At 41.2% G+C, this 23,591-nt stretch overlaps 1 protein-coding gene across 1 annotated transcript in view; it reads right to left on the bottom strand.

Annotated features, from left to right (window-relative positions):
- Positions 1 to 249: 249 nt before the first annotated feature.
- Positions 250 to 23,591, bottom strand: part of LOC310960591 (signal transducer and activator of transcription 5B-like) — a 37,208-nt gene continuing 13,866 nt past the window's right edge. The window contains exons 9-19 of the mRNA XM_083932319.1: positions 20,632 to 20,811; positions 20,249 to 20,336; positions 17,579 to 17,701; positions 17,250 to 17,342; positions 16,054 to 16,260; positions 15,801 to 15,895; positions 15,345 to 15,487; positions 14,579 to 14,734; positions 14,384 to 14,435; positions 12,896 to 13,003; positions 250 to 7,396 (exon numbers count right to left, since the gene is read on the bottom strand). Coding sequence (XP_083788445.1) covers positions 7,273 to 7,396; positions 12,896 to 13,003; positions 14,384 to 14,435; positions 14,579 to 14,734; positions 15,345 to 15,487; positions 15,801 to 15,895; positions 16,054 to 16,260; positions 17,250 to 17,342; positions 17,579 to 17,701; positions 20,249 to 20,336; positions 20,632 to 20,811 — 1,369 coding nt within the window. The 3' untranslated portion in view covers positions 250 to 7,272. The remainder of the gene's footprint in view (positions 7,397 to 12,895; positions 13,004 to 14,383; positions 14,436 to 14,578; positions 14,735 to 15,344; positions 15,488 to 15,800; positions 15,896 to 16,053; positions 16,261 to 17,249; positions 17,343 to 17,578; positions 17,702 to 20,248; positions 20,337 to 20,631; positions 20,812 to 23,591) is intronic.

Genomic DNA, 23,591 nt, shown 5'->3' with positions numbered 1-23,591 from the left:
AAAATTAAGTTATTTAGAATTGGATTAGCTTGGAGTAATCATTAGAAAAATGAATGTTAAATAAATGTATTGAATGAGTTCCACCGCTGTAGAGGACTTCCTCCCACACAGGTTCAAAATATACAGTACATGCAGAGTGGTGGCTATCTGTGTAATGTAGCCAAAAAATGAAATAAGCGCCTGATCAGACAACAATAAACCACAGTTGGATATGAGTCATTACAAAAACCTTTATTTTCAAATCCCTAATCCCATCATCAAACTTCCAGCACAATGTGGCACAATGTGGAAGTAAATACAACGTTCTCAAACAAGCCACAGGCTGCACAGAAGCCAGCGAACACACAGCAGCAGAGTTTGAAAAAGGAATTACACTGAAGACGGACGCACATGAAGTCCATCCAAAGACGAGCAGGAGAACATGAGTACTGCATTAGCATTAACATCAAATAACTGCTGGTGCCTGTTCGCTTATGCTGAGTAAGTACAGGTTCAAGGTTTGTGTTTCTGCTTTTATTTAACAATCTAACATAAAGCACAAGAGGCAAAAGAAGCACGCCAGTAAGAAAAGCAGGTATTATTTGGTTTATGTGATTGGACATGTATTTCATAGTGAGTTTTCTTGAGGTTTACTGGGTTAACTTTCATTCTGGTCGGGTTGTGTTTTCTTAAATGGATTAGACATTCCTCAGTTGAGGCTGATAGCAGTGCAGCATTACTGGCTTTAAAATGTCCTGTACGGACAGGGGTGTCCCTCAACGAGCCACAAGGCACAGATCGATCTACTGAGCCTTCATCCACACAAAAGCTTCACAGAAAAGAAACATGTCCTAGAGGTTATTACTGAGCATCTAGAATCAAGTTTTAGGCCCTGTTTACACGACAACGCTCGTGGGTGAAAACGATAAAAAAATGGTGGATCAGAGGTGCCCTTCATTTAGACGGTGATGCTTTGGTGCTTAAAAACGCCAAAAAAGTGAAACCCCCCTCCAGAGTGTAAATCTTAAAAATGCTCCACCTTTTGTTTCAGTCTAAAGGGGTAAAAAACACTAAAGTGTGCTCTGATCTGCTCACGCTGGCTCACGTGGCGTACGTGTGCAGAGTTCAGGTAAACAACAACAAACATGTGGGACTGTCTCCATCAGTGGAGCATTCAAAGGTTCCTGGGTGGAGCCGAGGCGGTGGGATGCTGCAGACATGGGACCACTGCTCTAACCACTGTGCTACTGGTCGTCCCATAGTGGAGGAAATGTACTCCATAGAAAGACTGACTTACTGTTTCAGGATGAAAGCAGGGATCTTGGACCAACGGTGGCGTAAATGGATTGTGTGCATGAGAAAAGACGAGTCAAATACTCAGCAGACCTAATGGACAGTGACGAAAGATGCAACCAGAGTGATGTGCCCCACCTCTATTTATTATGTTATTATTGTACTTCACCTACCATCGTTTTGGCAGGTTGTGTTGTTGTGCAATGGCTGTTGTTCATAAAAAAAAAACATATGTAAGTCCCAGGGAATCCTGGATCTGTGGTCCTATAGCCCAGTAAGTCTCTCATCCAATAGGCTATGTTGGATTTTCATGAAGGTATATTTTCAGACATATTAAAAGTTTTTGGAGAAAAAAAGCAATAATCAAACAATAACTTGTAGCCACCCCTGCAGTAAACCTGATGACCACCTGTTGAAGACCTCTCTAGTCTATAGTTATTATACATAATACTTTGATGCTTTGAATCGGGGGGCTTTTATAACCAGTACTAATGGAATATTTGGGGGTGTAACGCTTCTGCACTTAATTCAAATCATCTTAATTCCATCAGTGGGACATTCAAGTGTCCTGGCTGGAGCCGAGGCAGTGGGAGGCTGCAGACCGTGCTGCAGATCCCTGTCACACTGTACGGCGTCCTGCTTCTCCGATGCTAGGGAGGGAAGAAGAAGGACGTTTCTACGCATGCACCAGCTCTGGGTGCTGTTGTCCACCTACACACCTGATGTGGACACTACATCCAATATCATACTTTTGTGTCACCGTGTGCACGCAGAGTTTCCCCAAAGACGCTCGTCTAAACGCGGAATAAAAAGTGAGAATGCAACGCCACTTTTACATTTCCTTTCTAGATCGTCTTCGTCTAAACAGGGCCTCATATGAAGAGGCGGATTCATGATGAAGGTGCAGATCTGACACAATGATTGTACTCAAGCACTTTCAGAAGCGGTGAATACATGGTCAACAAACACTTGTGACTGAAAGAAGTATTACAAAGTCTGAGGTTGAAGCAGGGAATCCGCTGACAGATAACTCAGCTTAGCTTGTAAGACCGCACACATAAATGACTTAATGTTCCATTTTGGCATTTATTCACACATGGAATACGATTCTCTATGAACATGTCATAGTCATATCCCTGTGACCGTCACAGTCTGACTTCCACAAAGCAATCTCGGATGTTGGAGTTGACTCTTAGAAAAACCTTTCTGGGTCTGTGTGACTGCACTCATTAGTCTATTGAAAATATGAAACTGTTTTAGGTTGTAGTCAAGTTTAGAATCCCAAAGGTTAAATGACAAGCTTACTCTGGGTTTGGACAGAAATGTGTCAGGCAGCTAATACATTGGACTGGAGTAGTGAAACTACACAATGGTCACTTCAACTCGGGTACATCATGATAACTAACCAATGACGTACAGTGAGAGTGTAGTCGTGTAAACACTGCCACTGGGTTCCAAAACACCATGGCTCTCCACTGGTCCCAGTGCAGTCAACTCCGCTTGATGGATTCAGAATCAGAATAGAATCACAGGGGGAGCGAGTGAGTGAGTGAGTGAGTGAGTGAGCGTCTTAATCAACTGTCCACCCAGATTTGTAAACCCTAATATGCTTAGTTACTGTTTGTTTATGTTTAGAGGTTAGTTTTGATAATCGGAATAAAAATAGGGAAATAATCCCTAAGCAGCAGTGTGTAACATATAAACAAACAAAAACGACAGATGCCAGAAATTGAATTCTCCCATCTGTGCTGAGCCAATAGGAATGCTCCCTCTCTCTGAAATGACCTGTGATTAGCCTCCAGTCTCCTGTCACCTCCTGGCTATGACTTTGCTCATGGGGGAATTGTTGGGTCTCTGGGAATCAGAGAATTTGGTCTGTGTGAACAAAGTATCCTGAGATAACTTTTGTTATGATTTGACACAATAAATAAAACTGAATTCAATTAAAACAGGTGAGACCCAGCACTTTGTACAATTCCTCTTTGATTGTTGTTAGATCCCCAACATGAACTCCATCACAGGCAAATAAAAATCTAACAGGATTTGCACAGTGACTCTGGTTGATGGTCACACTATCCGGCTGTTCAGTCTGATGTCACACCCTTTCAAAATATATATATTTCCGGGTCCAAACACTCTGTTGAAACAAAACAGACAACAACGACCGAACATGTGACCTATTACAATCACTTATTTCGTCAGTTTGACATCTTTTTCTTCAATAAGAAAGAGGTAAAATGGGAATTACGCTGTTTTGTAAAAAGTCAGATCTGTTCAAACAACGGGGAACCCGGCTCTGCGGTGTTGTAGAAATATGAGGCTCTGAGCGCCTTGGACCCGGAAATCATATTTTGAAAGGGTGTTACTTCACGACTTAACAGCCGGATAATGTGCGGCACAAAGGAGGCCAGGTGTTACAATATTCTACTTTTCAGACAGAGATAATTAAACTGTTCCATTATTGTGTGGTGGGTATAAATCACACATTACACTGCCTAAACACTACAGTACGCCCACCCCCCTTTTATTCTGAAGGGCAGTAGTTTTATTGTTGAACCTTGACTGAGCAATCTCCCAAATATTCTTCCCAGCAGGTAAAAAAAGCTCCCCCCGTTTGGTTAGGGAATCTGTGTCCATGCATTACCACGAGTATATTTCTCGTGTGTACAGCCTGAGAACATCTTATTAAGTCTTCTGTGGCTCTGGAGGAGGCAAACCTCAGAAGGGACTTCAGTAAACTCTTTGAGGCCTCATTTAGAATTGACTGGAGGTGTGGTGTTTAAAAGACATTATCACTGTTTTGGGATCTTGATCTATACAAAGGGGTTATGAAAGAAACAGAAACAGAAACCAAATGAATGTCTATGTACTTTGATGAACAAATGGATATTATTATTATATTATGTAAGGTAAAAATAGTGATAAAGTATCACTTAAAATCATAATCATACCAAGATTTGTATTTAAAACTTAATCTGGTGAAAAATAGAAAACAAAAGAATATCTGACTTGTGAAAGTGTTAAAATCAATAAGCAGTTATTGACTTCATGAGGCAAATTATGGCTTCTATGACCATTAGAACATTTTGCTTTAAGGCAGTGTACAGAAGGACAAACACATCAGAGAATGGCTGTAATATAAAATATTATACAAAAGCGGTGACAGATTTAAAATTCCCTTTTCAGCACTTGAAATCAGACAACGTAACATTCCAAAGAATAAAACAAATCATTTTATAAGAAGTTGAAATCAGAAGTCATAAAACTCGGTTCAACACACTCCATGGGTTTGCTGTTAAAGTCTTATTCTAGTGTGACCTGTGGCTTATGGTGACCAATGGTAACAAACTCTACTGTACAAACTCTAATGTTACACTATGTCTCAGCATGTTACAGAAAACATGCTGGTGGTTTTATCGTAAAAGTAAACACCCCGAGGCTGCTGCTTTGTCACTTAGCATCTGGCTAGCTTAGCTGTGGTTTGGAAGAGGTTCAGCCAGACTAGAATTTGTTGGAAGTTTAAAACACAGCTGTGTGCTCAATTGAACCTGATTGTGGTGTCAAAATTATGATGATTAAGACGATCATTTTTCTGAGAAAATGATCTTACAGTTGAGCCTCAGTTTGGTTCTCTAAGGGTCTACGCACACTTACCTTTCTTACCGGGCCCAAGCGCGATTCACGGCTAAAGTCTAGTTTGTTCAGTGTGAGTGCAACTGTTCAGTGCATAAGCGGAGCGCACTTCCTGGCCGCGGAGAGATGGAATTCAGTAAAGCATGATTGCACAAGTAGGAGCACGAGCATTGACGTTGGTCGTGAGACTATTTATATAAGACTGTTTCCCAAAGGACATTTCAAAAGATGCCGCTGAAGTGTTCGTGGTGGCCTGATGCAGAGGTGAAGTGTTTACTGCAGATTTGGACAGATGAAACGTTCAAAAACAGTCAGACAAAACTAAATCTCTGAGGGGTGATGACGTATAAGCAATACGCATTCGAGCCGCTGCCCAGATCATTTCAAGTAATGTGAGTACAAGCGGGCCAGAGCCACGGGGGAAGAAGGAGGGGGGACAATCATGCTAAAGCACAGGGGCACAGTACGAATGGACAGTGTGAGTGCGCCCTAACTGCTGAGTGGAGAATTCAGAAACACCACTGAAACAGGATACTCTGTTTTATCAGTCTAGCTGCAGTTCTGATTGTCACAAAATAACATATTACTGTGCATTTTCTGTTTTTGAATGTAAACAAATTTTTCTAAAACATTTGCAAAGCCCATTTCTTTCTTTTTTTTAAGATTGATTTTTTTGGCAATTTTTCCTTTATTACATAAGACTGACAGAAAATGGGGTGGGGGGTGGGGTGGGGGGTGGGGGGCATGCAGCAAAGAGCCGTAGGTCGGAGTCAAACCCGCGGCCACTGCCTCTAGGATCTTCAGCCTCTTTACATGGGGCCACTGACTGCCCCATAGCCCATTTCTTTTTAACCAAACTTGCACCGTTCACATGTTTCATGTTGCATGTTCACTTGCTAGCATGCAAGCAGTCTTCTTCTTTCATGCCATTGCCGGTACATTAGTGTGTTTCTATCAGGGCCGATTGCTCTAAGACTGCAAGGGAAGCTCAGCTTCCCCTAAAAAGTGGTGAAATACGTACTGCTGTGTGTACATTTCATTGACTAAATACGCGCTAGAAAGCCTCGTTCTTTTGTTCAGAATCAGCTACTTATCACAGGTAACCGGGGAGCTTCCTTCTCATTCATCCCCACAGCACCACAGCTCTTTAAACAGTTGGACGCTCAGCTTCTACTGACTTCAATGGGGAAGCGTAGAGCGGGTTGTTCCACTGCAGCCAAACTAGACGCTCATTGGACAAATGCAGCTGTGGAGCTTCTCCCCCCGTCACGATTCACTCACACTCACAGGCGGTCACACTTGGCGCAGCAGCTCCAGCTGGGCCAAGGCTCTGCTGCCATTGAGAGGACACTGGTCAAGTCCCTGGAAAAGACGCCTAGTTGGTACGACAAGGTCACAGATCATCTTCTTGAAAAGGAACGAAGGGGAGAATTTACATCTAAATAAACAAACATTTATGATGTGGGAAAAATTAGCTTGCCCTCCTTGAAAGACCATCAGCTGCCACTGGTTTCTATGATCAGTATGATAGCATGACAGATTTGTGAATTGCACCACATGCACGCAGGTTTATGTGTGAGAGAAAAACTAAATGGGGACCCATTCACTAAACCATTAGTGCTACTTGTGTTCAAAAACTCCACACGATACCTTTAAGTTAAACTAGCTGAACCATGTGTGCAGCAGGTTTAAGTGAAGCCCCAGGTTCATTGACCTCTAGTGACGTTTTGGTGGTTTGGTGGCTACAGGACACAGCAGCTGAGTTTGGACTAAAACACTTCATTTGGTTTCTGACAACACAGTCTTAAGGTTTAAGCCATAGCTAAGCTAATGACAGAGGGATATCTTTAAAGCAACTGACTTAAGAGAAAAGAACAATTCAGTTTTCAATCATCCTGTAAATACTACTCGCCTCAAGAGGCTGATGTTCGGCAAAAGTTACTTAGTCAACTGTGAACTTTTATGCAAAAGTCTCTTTTATCGCAGCTCATCAGACATACAGTACATGAATGCAAGGCTTACATAAAAACTTACTATATTTCATTTTGTTTAGATCCCTTTGATCCAAACCAGCTACAAGTCAACCCTGAGAAACTATGGCAAGCGGGAGAGGACATTAACAGCAGCCTCTGTCAAATGTCAGTGACATTGACTTTTGGTGGTAGGTCTCTATAGAGAAATGTAGGCAAGTAGATGGATATTCATAACCAGATCTGAACTCTTCCGAAACTCCTATGGGGAGCTAAAACTGAAAAATGAATTGAGATGTGGGTCCGCCAGAGACTGATTGAACAGAGGAAATGTTTTGCCATTGTGGGTGTTTCCGTTGGATGGACAAGACCTGAAGGTGTGCAGCAGCTTCAGGTTTCAGGACTGCTGACTGCTCCACTGGTTGGCCATAGGCCTGCGGAGCAGCTCCTCCACATGGCGCGCCACATCCATCGTGTCCTCCAGGTCGAAGTCTCCATCAGCGTCCAACATAGTGTCACTCCTGACAGGACAACAACAGAGACAGAGGCCACATTTTCATGAAGGAGGTTCACACACATAAGTCAGCAACCACACAATGTCCAGCGTTTCCTCTATATGCAACTAGCAGCGGAGGAGCCCCTCTCCAGGAATTTGATCACTGCTGCTGAATTATTTTAATCAGAAATAATTATTTTAATTATAATAATTGTTTTATTCAGAAATAATTATTTTAAATTATTTCAATCAAAATTATTTTAATTATAATAATTATTTTATTCATAATTATTTTTAAAATTATTTTATTCATAATTATTTTTAAAATTATTTTATTCATAATTATTTTTAAAATTATTTTATTCATAATTATTTTTAAAATTATTTTATTCATAATGATTTTTTAAATGATTTTATTCATAATGATTTTTAAAATGATTTCAATCATAAATAATTATTTTAATTATATGTTTTTATTGATAAATAATGATCTTATTATTTGAATCATACATAATTATTTGAATCATAAATAATGATTTGATATCCCATCGGTGTCAGTTGAAAGAGTGACGGTGCGCATTTGAAAGGGGAGCAAGTGGAGTGTTGGTTAGCCAGTATGTGCCAGTTCTTACTTAACATTAAAGTCTTAAACCTAGACTTTGATTAGCAGAATAGCAAGTCCCCCGATGATGCCCTGTAATACAGTGAATTATTGTAAAAGAAATATTATTACAGTGAATACACAGTACTGAACTAGATGAGCACCCAGAGAGCACAGACCGCTGCCGAGGCCATGCCCTGTGATTTTTGTGCCGTTTATGAAGAAAATGTCACTCTGGCCTTTTTCTTTCTGTCCTTCCACGCTGGAATGGATTATGTGTTCGCTGAGTTACAGGAGATGCTTGGACCGATTCAGAAAACATGCTGAATCAATACATTGGGTCGGAAATTAGAACTTTTCTTTACAGCATCGTTAAGGACCTCTGAAGTTGTTGATTTGTGGCTCTTGTAGGAGAAAAGTTGGTGATGGCTTCACTACTCGAGCTACACTCAATAGGCTGCTTGAAGCAGGAGACATTACACCGCAGCAGCAGTGATAAATCATGGCATGTTCCTGGATGTCCAGCAGAGTGTGGCGTGGAAGATGCCTTCTACTTTGTCGTCAGGTTAGTGGAGGTATCAACCAACAAGTAAAGTACATTTAATCTATAGTGCCAAATCCTAACAAGTTATCCCAATATGCTTTACAAGTAGATCAGCCTTAAGAGCAGGCTGGGGTCACATTTTCTTGTTTGATGACTACATGTGAAAAATAACCCATGTTTCAGTTACAATGCTTTACTAGATCGGTGCACATTGTGTTCTTTTTAGGTTTCCTGAACTTCTCCCATACAATGGACCTGAGGAGCAGGACAAACTGAGTGAGGAGTTTCTGGACTACCAGTCCATGGAAATTGCCAGGCCCGAAGACCCAGCAATGTTTGACCTTGAGAGCTTTTGGGGGAATAAGAATTATTCTGTACTCATGGGAATACCCAATGACATAATCAACTTAATACTACACAAAAATACCTGAGAGTAATTAGGCTTTCTATGTACATTTTTTAAAGGTGAGCAAGGTATGAGCACATTTGCCAAGGTGGTCTTGGTACTTCCTCATTCAAACACCGATGCAGAACAAATTTTCTCTCTGGTTGGTTTGAACAAGACCAAGACCCGCAACAGTTTGGCTGTTGAGGGAACTCTGTCATCAATAATGACAGTGAAGATGGCGGACCTCGAGCCACAGTGCTTTAAGTGGGAGCCCCCTGCCTCTATCATCAAATCATCCAAATCTGCAACAAATACCTTCAACACAAGACATGTCCCCAGCTAAATGATGGAGTGTCGTTTGAAATGAAATACTGACAAATAAATGTATTTTTGTCAAAGTTCTTGTTACAATTTTCACTTCTAATTTCTGGTTAATTAGGACTAGTATTAGGAGGCCACATAGCAGGGAGAGACGCTGGCCTGGAGGTGAAGACATCACAAATCGCTGTTTAAACGGGAAAAATCGATGTGAAAAAAGGCCAAATTTTTTACGCCGCGGCCAAATGCATCATGGCACTAACGTCTAACTCTTGTCATGTTCTGAAACTTGACAGCCCTGTCAAGTGATGAATCATACAGAGTAACAACTAATTTAAATTAATTAATTAATAATGACAACAGAATTTATTGCCTTTAATGTAATTTATTTGAAATTTCACAAAATAAATAAATACAGCAGATGCGACTGCGGCTGTTACATGTCACTTAAACAGAGCTTGTATAGAAAAAATGTAGCATGCATAATGGGAAGGGGGCTGGGCGCCACACATTGATGCTTTTCTTTATTTTCAGGCAAAAAAGAACAGTAATCTTTTTGGGCCATCACCAGTTTGCACCCCTGATGCATAGTCAATGGCATGTAAATATAGATTTAGAAGACATAATGCACAAAATAGCAACTTTAACTTTGAGGTGAGATCATGTCCTTCATCAGAGTAAAGAGTTTCTTGAATACTGAAGTTCTGCCAGCTGTTAATGGAGCTCTGAGGTCACAGTGGTCATTCTGATGCTTCTTCCTGTGGATACTGAGACTCTCCTGATGCGGTCTTCACACCGTTGCTTGACTGAAGCACGACATCTGTTCAGTAATAACTTCCTCTGATGATGATTTCTCATACTGTGAGGAGAGTCAGAGAATGTCCAGGAACACCTCTTCAAACAGGAGCTTCAGGGCCGAGCATCAGGTCACTCTGTAGAACAAGTCAGATTCAGTGGTACGTTATACGGTCATTTATCAGGGCGAACCATGGACAGCTGCAGATTCATTTGTCAAGGTGATTACAGTATGATGAGAGAACGTTATATTTTTCTACATTATCATCAACAGGTGGAGGACGAAATTGATTACAGAGCATTTGACTTTGAGTGTAACTTGCTGAGGCATACAATAATACTAATGTTAGTGTGATACTAGTATTCAGTAAAGTAATAGTGTTTCTTTTTCTAATGATGTAACTGTAACTAGTTAGCATTTTTCAGTAACTAGCACAACACTGCCTACATCCTACTGTCATTATTTAACTGGCTTCAAAGGAGGAGTAACGTTCACATAGGCTACGTTCACACTGCAGGTCTTAATGAACAATTCTGATTTCTTTTGGCTTTTGATATTACGTCTTTAAATGTGTCCTGTCTACAGATTTCTGTGGGAACAGCTCACGCTCCTGAAGTGACCCCCATGGTCAGTTGATCATTGATGACATCACGCCACAACGGTGTTTACGGAAGAGAGCATGGTAACGGCAACCGAACATGCAACCAAAACGGAAAATACTAATTAGGTCTTAAACTGGCCGCCTGCTTCATTTCTGTCATCCATGTTTGTTTTGATTCTGTTACTGACTCCCGCCTGTGGCACACCTTTTCTTTTTAAATCAACTTTATTTGTCATTCATTTACAAAACAGTGCAGCGTGGGTCAGAATGACGTCAAAACCGATTCAGTAGCACATTTAAAAGTGGCCTGATTCTGATTCAAAATGTCAGATTCAATGGGACTTGTTCACACTGTCAAAAGAATCAGATATGGGTCACATATGAGGGGAAACACAGATTCAGGTCACTGTGAACTGCAATGTGAACGTAGCCACTGTCTGTCTCACCATCACATCATTGTTACTCCAATGTTGACCCAGTCTGTGGGCTTAAATCAAAACTAGCCACATTAGCTTCAACTGTCCAACCTGCAAAATAAACAGAAAAACTTAAAAAAGTCAAAACTTACAGCTTCCAAGTTTGAAGTTGGGTCCCAAACAGCCGGTGTCAATCCATCCTGAGTTTCAGTTTTGAAGTGAATCCTGAAGTGAATCCTGCTGTGTAGAGTTTCCCTGTTGTTGTAGGGACATTTCAGTCAAACATTTTTTAAAAAAAAAAGAGTTAATCCACTGGGTTTTGACATCTTCAGATGATGGGAGTACATAAGGATTTTCTCTTGGTTCAGGTAGCCAACAGCAAACCATAAGCTGCTTTTCTCCTGCGGTGTCACCAGATGCGCAATAGCAAGGAAATCACAATGGCTGACAGTGAGGTGGATTCAGCAGGACTGGTGCTACCGGAGCAGCCACAGGACATCACTAGTTTCTCACACTGCTCTGGTTTGATCTGGGTCCATTCTGACTCAGTCTCTTCCACAGTTCACTAACTGGAGTGGGTTTCTTAGACATTACTTTAATGCTAAGGATTTTTGGCACTTTGCTCACTGTTTTTTTTCACAAAAATAAAGGTTTTTGTTGAAGTGCCTTGGTTATTAAAAAAAGAAAAACATGCTAGTACAGCAGTAGTAACATGACTCCGCCAGATGAAATGATTCTTATTTCTCCCACTGCACGTTACCAGACTGATCTGCGGCTAAAATACAATGGCACGGGGCGGCCGGTGGAACAGTGGTTAGAGCAGTCGCCCCATGTAAAGAGGCTGAAGGTCCTTGAGGCCTCGGCCGCGGGCTTGACTCTGACCTGCTGATATTCTATCAAATTCTGAACAATAAAAAAATACCAACATTTCAGAATAAATCAAGTATTATTGATATCCAGTGTAATAATTCATTGAGATTAGTGTTTGTGTCAATCTGATAAATGTCAGTCCAATATTCACGCTCTTTTAGCTCTAGTCTCCAACCGACGTTCCTGCCTGTTATAGGGAAGGTTTTTGTTGCCACCGTACTCTACAGAGGAATTGTTGGGTCTCTGTAAATCATAAATAAGTCATAGAGTGTGGTCTTTACGTACTCTGTAAAGTGTCCTGATATAACTTTTGTTATGATTTGGCACTATAAATAAAATTGAATTGAATTAATATAATAAACTGTATGTCTCTTTATCTGCCAAATGCTCCAGTGTGTTCACCAGCTCGTCTCTAACTGTGTCTGGCTGCCGTTTGCTGCTGAGCAGGTAGTGCAGTGAGAGTGAACCAAAACAAAGTTAAAGACGGGACAGCCGAACAACGAGCTGAAACTCACTATAAAGCTGTGTGCTGAGGGGAGCTGCAGATTCAGCTGATAACTCTCTGAAGCTTCTTCACTACCATAGAAACCCTTCACATTAACATTTGATACACTGTTGCATAAAGCAATAGATTAAAGCCACTTTAAGTAGCAGTAGCAATACGAGAACAAAAACAAAGAACAACAAGTAAAAATGCTGTATTGATCATTTCACTTCAGGAAAAGTATGCAACTATTATCGCCAGAAAATGAAAGCCTGTGAATGTTCTCATTCGTCCAGGTCATCGTTCTCCTCAAAGCAATTTCAGTCAAAAGCAACTGGACTTGGTTATTTGTCTAGGAAGACGTTTCACCTGTCATCCAAGAGGCTTCATCAGTTCATGTACACATCTGACCAGGCTGGGACTGGTCCGAAGAAAATGTAATCCTTCAGTGTAGTGTTTGCAGGGTCTTATCTTGGGTAAATACATATAAAAAGGAGTGTGCTTACATTGAAGGGTAGACACTAAAGTTGTTGGGGTGGGTCACAGAGGGAGACGCTGTTTGGTCCATGAACGCAGGAGTTCCTCCAATGGGTTCAGGGTTCGGAGTGGTGAATCTACCAGATATACATGCCACACATTATTTCAGAAATGAATATGTCCACAATCGCATCTAGCCTTACTGACTGATCACACCTTATCATAATCTAATTAAGGACATATTTTTCATTTCTGATTGACTGGCAGGTGTCTGTCAAAAATGTATATTGGGACACCTTAAATACTTACATTAGATTCAAATAATTACATTAAATGAGTTGTATAAAGTGTATTAAGGACGTTTTCAGATCCCTTTTTACCTCATTAATCTACAATTAACACCTTATAATGTCAAAGTGAAAACTTTATCAAAGTATCAACGAAAAAAGACGTAAGTATTCAGACCCTTAACTCAGTTCTTAACTGAAGCACTTTTGGCAGCGATTACAGCCTTGAGTCTTCTTGGGTACAGTGCAACAAGAACTGCATACCAGGGGGTTTCTTCTCTACAGATCCTCTCAGGCTTTTTGAGGTTGGTTGGGGACTGTCAGTGGACATCCATTTTCAGGTCTCTCCAGAGATGTTTGACTGGGCTAAAGTTTGGGCTCTGACTGGGCCAGAGTCAAGGACATTAACTGAGTTGTCCCTAAGGCACTTGTGTGTCAGGTCCTTGGTCACCTGTCTTGCAAAGGCCTTTGTCCCCCATTTACTCAGTTTGCCCAAGCTACCAGCTCTAGGAAGAGCCCTAGATGATTCTACTATTTAAGAATTAAGGAGATTACTTGGTACATTCCACTAAGTCACGATTCTTGCTGTACTGGCTCCAAAATGGTGGAACAAGCTCCCCATCGACATCCGGACAGCAGAAAGTCTACACATCTTCCACCGCAGGGTAAGAAGATGATTTATTTAAAAAAATAAAATAAATAAACACTTATATGTAGCACTTTATAGATTGGCCTTTTTGAAGCTAACACTCTGACTTAAAAACTTGCTCTTCTGGTTTGTACCCTGATTGTTAAATGCACTTATTGGAAGTCGCTTTGGACAAAAGCGTCAGCTAATTTAAATGTGATGTAATCTCAATCTTCACTGCTGCAGAAATGTTTCTGGAGCCTTCTCCAGATCCGGGCCTCAACACAATCCTATCTCTGCAGGACTTCCTTCCACCTACAGGCCTGGTTTATGCTCCGATATGCATTGTCATCTCTGAGAACTTAAACATAGTAGACAGGTGTGTGTTCACACACACAAATTCAAGTGTAGATTCAAGAGGTAAAAATTAATTGGAACGATGTCAAGTCTGCAACATCAAATGTGATATAGGTGAAGGGGTCTGAATACACTGTATTCTGCCCTTAGTTATTGAGATGGAGGTGTGCTGCATCATATTTGGGATTCAAATACCAAATAGACATTAAACTTCCGTTGTAGAACAGAGAAAACAAACAACTTACTCTGGCACAACTTGTTTGATCTGTGGTTTCACATATCCATCCACTGCTTTTGCTGCAAGAGAGACACACTGCTTTGAAAAATACCTATTCAATAATTAATTAAGCAATTTCAACTTTACAGTGGGTACAGATGCGTAATTGGCTCATAGCAGCGATGTGTTGACGTGAATACAAATAAGCAAGGCTGATACATACAAAGTGGAGGGGTGTAATACTTGGCGAAGACCTCGTCTTTGGGCCGGTCAGGGTAGAGAAAAAGAAGGTGGTTCAGGTCACTGATACGGTCAGCCAGGGAACGAATGGAGAAGTCCTTGGTTGTATAAGGTAACAGATTCCAGACCAGCCTTTCACCTTGACAAAGACAGAAACAATCACTGGATATACCAAGGAATAACAATGCTGTTGCAGAGATTAAGATGAGTTCTTTACCACCGATGTCATGCATGAATGAAGATAAGCACACACTGGGGTAGGCAGGGAGAGAGAGAGAGAGAGAGAGAGAGAGAGAGAGAGAGAGAGAGAGAGAGAGAGAGAGAGAGAGAGAGAGAGAGAGAGAGAGAGAGAGAGAGAGAGAGAGAGAGAGAGAGAGAGAGAGAGAGAGAGAGAGAGAGAGAGAGAGAGAGAGAGAGAGAGAGAGAGAGAGAGAGATAGATAGATAGAGAGATAGAGAGAGTTCATATTGCCTCAGGACAAAGAGGGGAGAGGGAGAGCTGCAGAAGGGCCCTCACTCTGCTTCAAATTCAGGTGTTTTCTTTGCTTTTACCTACTGCAGCTTTCGGAGACAATACTGACAGGAGAAAATTGAACTTTGAGCAAACTTAACTTAATGAATGCTGCATTTCAGCAGAGCAAAGCATGTTGTAAGGGTTTCATTGTTTTTTTTAATAAAGAATTAATTCATCAGAAGGAATTCATTCAGATGACACTGTAACAGGACCTTAAAAGCTCAGCAGTCTGGTACCTGGTTTGTTGGGGTTCTCAGCCACCCAGGCGATGGTGATGCCCCCGATCTCAGAGTCACTGAATCGCAGCAGGAAGGTGCCGTTGGGTTTGGACAGCAGCATGTCCTGAGCCTGCTGCTTGTTTACAAAGCCCAGGATGGCCCTAGCATTACATAGAAACACACCTGCAAATCAAAGCTGGTACGACCTTCCTGTTATAGTAGGGGCTTTTTTATGTCAAGAACACATTCTTCAAAGTTGAGACTTCCTGTTCAGTAAATGCATCAAATACAATTTCACAGTTGAAACACTGCTTCACAGTCTGCTGTTCAGTTACTCTTTAAAAATACAAACAGTCCACAAATATATTTTCAACCTTTGTGAGACTCAGCAAAATATTATTGCTCTATAATTACTTTTGATCATACCTTGATCAGAAATTGTCTTCTTAGCTATCAACACAAAACACTCATTACCCATCGTTCCAGTGAGGCTTGAGATGTTTCTTCATGAGCTCCACAACTCCATCAAACCACTGCCAGAAGGTGAAGTTTCGCCCAGGTAAGCTCTCCTGCACAAATGAAACATTCTCCATCAGTATGTTTACATGCAGACAAGAACATAGTTGACTGGTTTATCACTTAGACTTTTTCTGTTGGAAAGCTTTTCTGAACAGTGCAAGTCCATCAGAATTCTACTGTTGAGCTATGTACAACGAGCTGGCCTCACCCGGTTGAACTGTGCCCAGGATATGGTCATGTTGCGGGAGTCCTCGGGGTTGTTGCTGCTGCTTGTAAAAGCTTTCTGTGCCAGGAAGACCATGTTATCCTCTGACAGGCCACGCCCACTGTGCATCTCTGCCTTGTACTTCATATCAAGGGCCTCACACAGCTGGGGCCACAGTACCTTGTCTGGCACGATGAATGGCACTCTGCCCTGAGGTGATGAGAGCGAGTAGAAAACAGAGGAAAGAAAGCAGGACAGTGGAGGAGTTCAGATCTGGACTTTGTCAGGTAATTTGTATAGTTCAGTTGTCTCTCAATAGATTCACCAATAGATTCATCATTTGGGAACAAAATAAGGGTACATTTCACTGAAAGGCCCATAGATGAAGCCTCGTGAGACCATCCCGATCTCTGAGCTCCATTGTACGTTACTCTTAGATCAGTCTGGTAACATGCGGAGGAGAAAATTTGGAGAAGTTTGACCAAGCGACCGAACTAATCAGCTTTGGCTTTGAGGTTAGTACGCCATACGCTTCGTTGATCTGATTGGTTGATTTGGCCCGTATGTTAGTGATAGACAGATGTTTTATCCAATCAGCAACTAGTATTTTCGCCCCTTCACAAAAGATCTCCAAACCAGAGTTTGCAGATGGATCTGCTGAGACAATTGGAATCAATCCATCTGGCTGAGTAAGGTAAACAGATGGGCTCTACAGCCAAAATAAAGTGACATATTAAGCAGCTCATTGAGAGTAATGACGTATATGTTCTTTACTGTACAAGTCTAATGTTATTCAAAATCCCATGAAAAGACAAAAAACAGCCAGGTCACTCAAACTCTCAATTTTCACTTCAAAGATAATCAATTAAACAAAAAAAACATATTACAACATTTTTAGTCAAAATAAACTACATTGTGGCTCACTGATCTGTTTTATTAGTTTTAGGACAAAATAGAGCCCTATGGAACAGAGGAAGAAGATATGTCAGGCTTCGATACACATAATACTTGTTAGTTAAAACATTCATTGTTGGTTTGGCTCCGTTTGGGATTTGGTTCAAATTGAACTAAAGCCTGACACGCTGAGAGACTGTGTTTGAGGTTATGGGGAACTATTATTTGGTACAGTCACCACCTGACATGGATGGTCTGCTTTCCACAATGGCCTTTTTATACTTCACCATGAGAAGCCAACTCACCGGTTCAGCAAAGGCGTTGTCCCACAGGACTGTGGCTGTGGCGTTGTTGTCCTGACTTCCGTGGACGATCACTACCACAGGCAGTGATAAGGTCTGCGGGTTAAGGAACAGATTAACGAAGAAGACTCTTCTGGATTCATTAGAATAATCAATTATTATTAAATGTTTAATGCTTCATATCAGGCCTGGAGAAGTCTAAGACAAAGCCAAAGATTCTAGTTGGTATTTAAAGTCTTCCAAAGGAGACAGTGCAAATGAGATCAGTAGCAGACGGCAGAGGAGTGAAGCTGACCATTCAGTAACCTAGCTAGATAACATGTGCTGATTACTTTGACATGGAAGACCAACTCGTTGCCCCCAACGCTGAACTGTGATTCAAACAGAACAGTGAACTTCTCCTCCGTCACAGACTCTGCACCTCGACGGTCCGAGCGCTTGATCCGCTTCAGTGACTGTATGAAGAAAGGAGGAGATGAGAGACACACTCATATTGATGTAGTGCATTTTGACACAACTGAGCAACTGCAATTTCAAGCTTCCTACAAGGCAACTGTCAAGGATGATGCTCCAGTTGCTTGTTTGATGAGCTGAGAGAAATAAGATATATCAGGCTCTAGATGCACTTGTTAGCAATAACAGTTCATTGTTAGCTTTCATGGAATCTGGTGGTAATAAAAACATATGAGTAAGAAAGCCAGCTTTATCCTTCATTCTCTCATTTTGTATTGTATTCTCTGTACTACTATTATCAATGTTTGGAGTATGTGCTTTCTGAATGCCAGTCCTTGGCTGGAAACGAACTATGGACATTGTTGTTATGTGGTATAAACCAGGAGCAAAGTGGCCATCGAGACAATAGGGAGATTTCCGTTCCTGTGAAAACCTCAGAAATCTCTTTAAGCCGTAGCTACACAGTATCCAACCACTATATCTAACACTTGATGTGTCTCTACATCTCACTCATGGTTGCTACAGTGTCACACTCACTCTCATTAATCCAGCCTTCTGATTTTTGTTTAGCCTCCTATCTTGATTTAATTCTTTTTATTCAGACGTTACATAACTTTCATGACCACAAATATAAAATGGCCAATGATTGAATTTGTTTTTTTGTTCATAAACGAATGTAGAATGGTTGGAGCAAAGTCTCATGGGAAATGGGAACTGCATATCGCTCCAATCATTGCTCTGCATTTATCCAATGAACGAATGGGGATGAATGAGTGGCTGTCAGACAGAGAGAAAGCGTGCAAGGTTGGAGTAGTGGATTTTCTTACAGTGGAAAAGGAATTGGATTTGCTCAGTTACACCTGATGGAGGGCAAGAAGAGGAAGGAGGGGCTGAAAAAGCCAGAATGAAGAAGAAGCAGATGCTGGAGGAGAGTGCATCAAAATGGTCATAAATCACGGATTTATTCCAAAACAACCAGGCGTCAACTAGTGATGCAAGTGAGCGGACAGGAAAGAGGACGGTTAGCTCAAGCTTTGACATTGTTGAGAATTAGCATAAGATCTGAGATGAGTTCTTCATAGTTCCTCCTCAGTTAGGGCGGTGTCGTCACATCACGGTCTGCACCGCGAGTTTCAGACACACATAATAACAAATACAACAGGACTCAGAATTGATCCCTAGGGCGTTCAAAGCCTAATTTTAGTCTGGTTATTGGTTACACAATGAAACAAATTTGTGTTTAATGTGAAACAATTCTACATCGCTATAGACTATACTGAATACTGCACTGGAGATCAAGATTATAGAACAAATTATTGATACTTGATTTATTCTGAAAAGGTTGTTATTCTTTATTGTTCAGAATTTGATAAAATATCCTCTGTGTCTATACCACTGCTGTATTAGCACGTTTTTTAAATAACCAAGGCACTTCAACAAAAACCTTTATTTTGTGAAAAAAAAAGATCAAAATTAGAGAACCCTTTCAGCTCCCTCCCAGTTATTGGTGTTAATCTGCACCTGGTGACAACTGACTTCATTGTTGGACACACCCTATTTATCTGCAGCTCTCCTGGTTACTTTCCAAGATGGAAGCTGCTCTAAGGAGACTGAAACCCTGAGACAGCAGGTTGTCCAGATGAAGGCCAAAGGGATGACCCTCTCAGCCATCAGAGAGAGGTTGGGCGTTCACAGTCTGGGATTTCAAGAAGATTGAAACTTTAAGGACACAGATTAATTTAAGTCCCTCAAAAAGGCCGGTCGACCACGTAAAACAAGTGCACGAGAGGAAAATATGATGTAAAGACTCTCAATGGGGAATCAGTTCAACACTGCAGCTGGAGTTGGTCTCCAGTTCAGTGCTGAACAGGACAAGGATCTGTCTCTGCACTCAGTGTCTCATTGTTTCAGACTTTTTGGACTGAAAGCCCACTCTGCAGTGACCGAACCTCTCATCAGCAGAAAGAATAAAAACGCTAGACTGGTCCAGAGTGACTTCAGTGATGAGAGGACGTTTAGTTTATTTGGGTCTGATGGGGGAAAGACTGAACCCAAAGTGTGTAAAAAGTCAGTTACATTTGCAGTTCCTTGAAGCTAAGAATAATGAAACAATGAAATGGCCAGTGTCCAGATCTAAACCTTATAGAGAATCTCTGGGAAAAAAGTGTGAGAAACTAGTGATGTCCTGTAGGAGCAGATGTTCTAAAATCATTCAAAGCGTTGGCCTCTACACTTCCTGTTCATTTTTGAATCCTAGAGAAGAAAACATATTTGAAATCTTCTCTTCTGACACAGTGGTTACTGTTCTCTAATTTTGATCACTGTTTTTTCTTTCACCAAATAAAGGTTTTTGTTGAAGTGCCTTGGTTATTTAAAAAACATGTACAGCTGTAACAATACAGCAGTGGTATAGTCTCAGCGGAGATTTTATCAAATTCTGAACAATAAAAAATAACAATATTACAGCATGAATAAATTATTAAGAATTTGTTCTCTAATTTTGATCTCCAGTCATGTTTTACTCTTACCACTTAAACAGTAGAGCTTACCATGTTTCTGAAGTGTGCACTGAGGGTGCCAGTGGCCTGGTGATATTCCATTACACAGTTGTTGTTGAGGATTTCTCCACTGCTTTCACTGGCAAAGCAAAAGAAAGCAGTTAGAATGGACAGACATACATTCTTAGTGAGTATAGCACAAAAAATCTTAAACAAAAGTTACACTCAACAGCTAATCACACATGATGACTAACCACCATAAAACCATTTCTATTTCTTTTGTAATTGCCAATTCATTCATTCATTCATTGTCTTATAATATCCAACAAGGTACCTGCTTAAATCTCTAATTATTAAGCCTTGTATCAGCCAAGAGTCCATAATGTTTTACCAATGCATTCATCGCTATCGCAAGGATGGCATGTGCCCCTCACCTGTGTGTGCTCTCATTCTTCAGCAGAGCTTTGGCCTGCATCTCGCTAACAATGACAGCCTTGACCTGAGGTGGATTCATGTGGACGTTGAGCTTTCCGCCCACCAGAAGGCGCACAGTGGCTGCAAACTTGGTCTGAGTCTTTAACACCTGCGGCGGCTGCTTTTCAATGATGAAGGTACTGAAGAGAAGAAGGGACAATGACATGACTGGTCAACCTTTTCTCTCATGAGAGGATTTGAGTTAGGATTTGAGTTGGGGAGGCAGTAACATTGGTGTATGGACATTGGCTCAGCGTATGGACGCAGTTTAGGATAAGAGATTTTAACAATGACAAAAATCATACACCCACACAGAACGTGCTTCTTGTCAAGAACGCAAACGCAGCTCTCAATCCACTTATAGTTAAGGACAGAAGTTTCTTGTAGTAAGGCCTAAAAAAAAAAAGTTTGGTTCCTGTTGGTTGTCAGTTGAGGTGATGGGTAGGTAGGGAATTTATCTTATTTTTTTATTTTCCTTTACGGCAGCGATGAATACGCTTTGTTCATTTTTGTGTACTTTTTTCTACTCCTAAAAACCAGCTCTGGACAGTTGGCATTGAAGACATCTCAAGTAATATTAAAATGTATCTGACCAAACCGTCAATCTCAGCTGTCAGAAAGTCAGAAGCAGTGGCGTGCACAGACCTTGTGAAGGGCAGGGGCGAAAAGGAAAAAAAAGGGCACATATAGCGTGTCCTCACCACTGAAGAGGGCACTTTAGCACGCGTTTTGGCTCCTAGAGGACACTTTAGCAGAGTTATACACTCACCGGCAACTTTATTAGGTGCAGCAGTCCAAGTGCTCGTTAACGCACATTTCTGATCAGCCAATCAGATGGCAGCAGCTCAGTGCATTTAGGCATGTAGACATAGTGAAGACGATGTGCTGCAGTTCAAAGCGAGCATCAGAACAGGGAAGAAAGGTGATTGAAGTGACTTTGAACGTGGCGTGGTTGTTGGTGCCAGGCGGGAGCTCTGAGTGTTTCACAAATTGCTGATCTACTGGGATTTTCACACACAACCATCTCTAGGGTTTACAGAGACTGGTCCCAAAAAGAGGAAAGATCCAGTGAGGGCAGTTATGTGGGCACAAACGCCTTGTTGATGCCAGAGGTCAGAGGTCAGAGGAGAATGGCCAGACTGGTTGGAGCTGATAGAAAGGCAACAGTAACTCAAACATCCACTGGTTCCAACAGAGGAATGCAGGAGAGCTTCTGTGAACACACAACACCACCTACTTTCTACAGAGAGGGAACAGCAGCAGAAGACCACACTGACACTTTATTAAGCACCAGGTGCACCTAATAAAGTGGCCGGTGAGTGTATAAGGACATTACAACAAGAGACAAAGTAATCAAAGTGTTTTTTCAGTGACTCTCGCTCACATAGCGTGTGTTTAGAAATAAACAGCTGGCGGTCTCATTCATCCATCAGCTCGGTCCACTTTGCGGCTGCAGACACAAGTGAACAAGTGCACTGCTCGACTTCTTTAAGACCGTTTTCAAAATACTTCGAACCCAATCTTACAATTTTGTTTGTCATGCTGTTGCATGGGCAAACAATGGAGATATTACATATGTCAACCTTTCTCCTGCGACCATTTAACATTAACAAGCACTCCCGTATATCCAGTCGTCTGCACACAGTCCCCCCGAGAAGCCGTTGCTTTCATTTAAAAAAGAGAGAACTCTCTCATCCCTGTACAGGATGAAGAGGTGCTGGACAAAAACGTAATTATAGTTCGTCTCAATTTATTATTTGTATAATATTCTTTTCTTATTATTTCTTCCCCAAACTCATAAAACAATTTGGGTCGCACATAAATTGAAAGGGTCGGTCTGAAATACATTTTTTTAGGCCTAATCAGCCCTTGTACTCTTTATCCTTTCAAACTGGGGATCCACAGATATGGATTTTTTAGGGCCGATGCAGATAACGATTTTTTTTCATCAGCTCTAACCGATGACTGATACGGACTGTCGATTTACTTGAGCTGATATTTCGAACCGATACTATTTTTGCTCCCTCAATTTACATGATAAAATTAAACAATGATAACAAATGTTATGAGTCTCATTTTAAAAAAGCTGCCTTTGGGCACCTGTCTATACATCGGCCGATGCTGATACATCTAAAAAATGCAAATAACGGCTGATGTATTGGTCTATCACAATAGCAAACCCAATGACATACCAAGTATAAGCTAACTAATTCAAAGCGCATGTAGACTAGATAGGGAAACACCTATGAACTTTAAAGTGTCCTTACTAGAGTAAAATCTGACCAATTGTTAAGCCCAAGAATAAAGAGGAGAAATGATCCTGTCCTGGCCAATGGGCAGTGGACCATCACCCTTGCAACAATGTTGTCATGGAGGTTGAGCAGTGTGAAACAGCCAGTAGAACAACAGCAACAACAAAACATTTCCTTGCCTGAGATAACTCTTGTTGTGCATTCTCACTGATGAATATATTGTATTTCATACCAAGAAAAAAAAAGGCAGGCTTCTAGCTGTGTGCTGCCAGCTGATGGTGAGGTTGAGGTTGAATATGAATTATTTGTTGACCAGGGAATTTCAATTACAATCATTTGTGTGGAAGGTTCATTATTCTATGAATATTTAAACAAGTTAAGGAATTACAGCTTTAAAGAGAAACAGAGCACGTTTGAGGAAGCAAGTATAAAGAGAGATGTGAAAGAGAAACTTAACTTTATTCAGCATTACCAATGTAATGCTGTGGTTAAGCAGCAGCAAATATGGAACTACACTGCAGACTGAGTGTCGGGTTAAGGTGACAACCAGAAATTGGGGAGGCACATGTCCGTCCTGCACAGAGCTGGGTCTGTCTGACATTCCTGCCTGTTAAAGGGAAGGTTTTTGTTGGCTCTATGTAAATCATAAATAAGTCATAGAGTGTGAT

The sequence above is a fragment of the Echiichthys vipera genome (assembly GCF_963691815.1).
Source record: "Echiichthys vipera genome assembly, chromosome: 18".
In the NCBI taxonomy this organism is placed as follows: domain Eukaryota; kingdom Metazoa; phylum Chordata; class Actinopteri; order Perciformes; family Trachinidae; genus Echiichthys; species Echiichthys vipera.
Note: the sequence above shows the minus strand (reverse complement) of the source record. Positions and strands in the feature narration are given on the sequence as shown.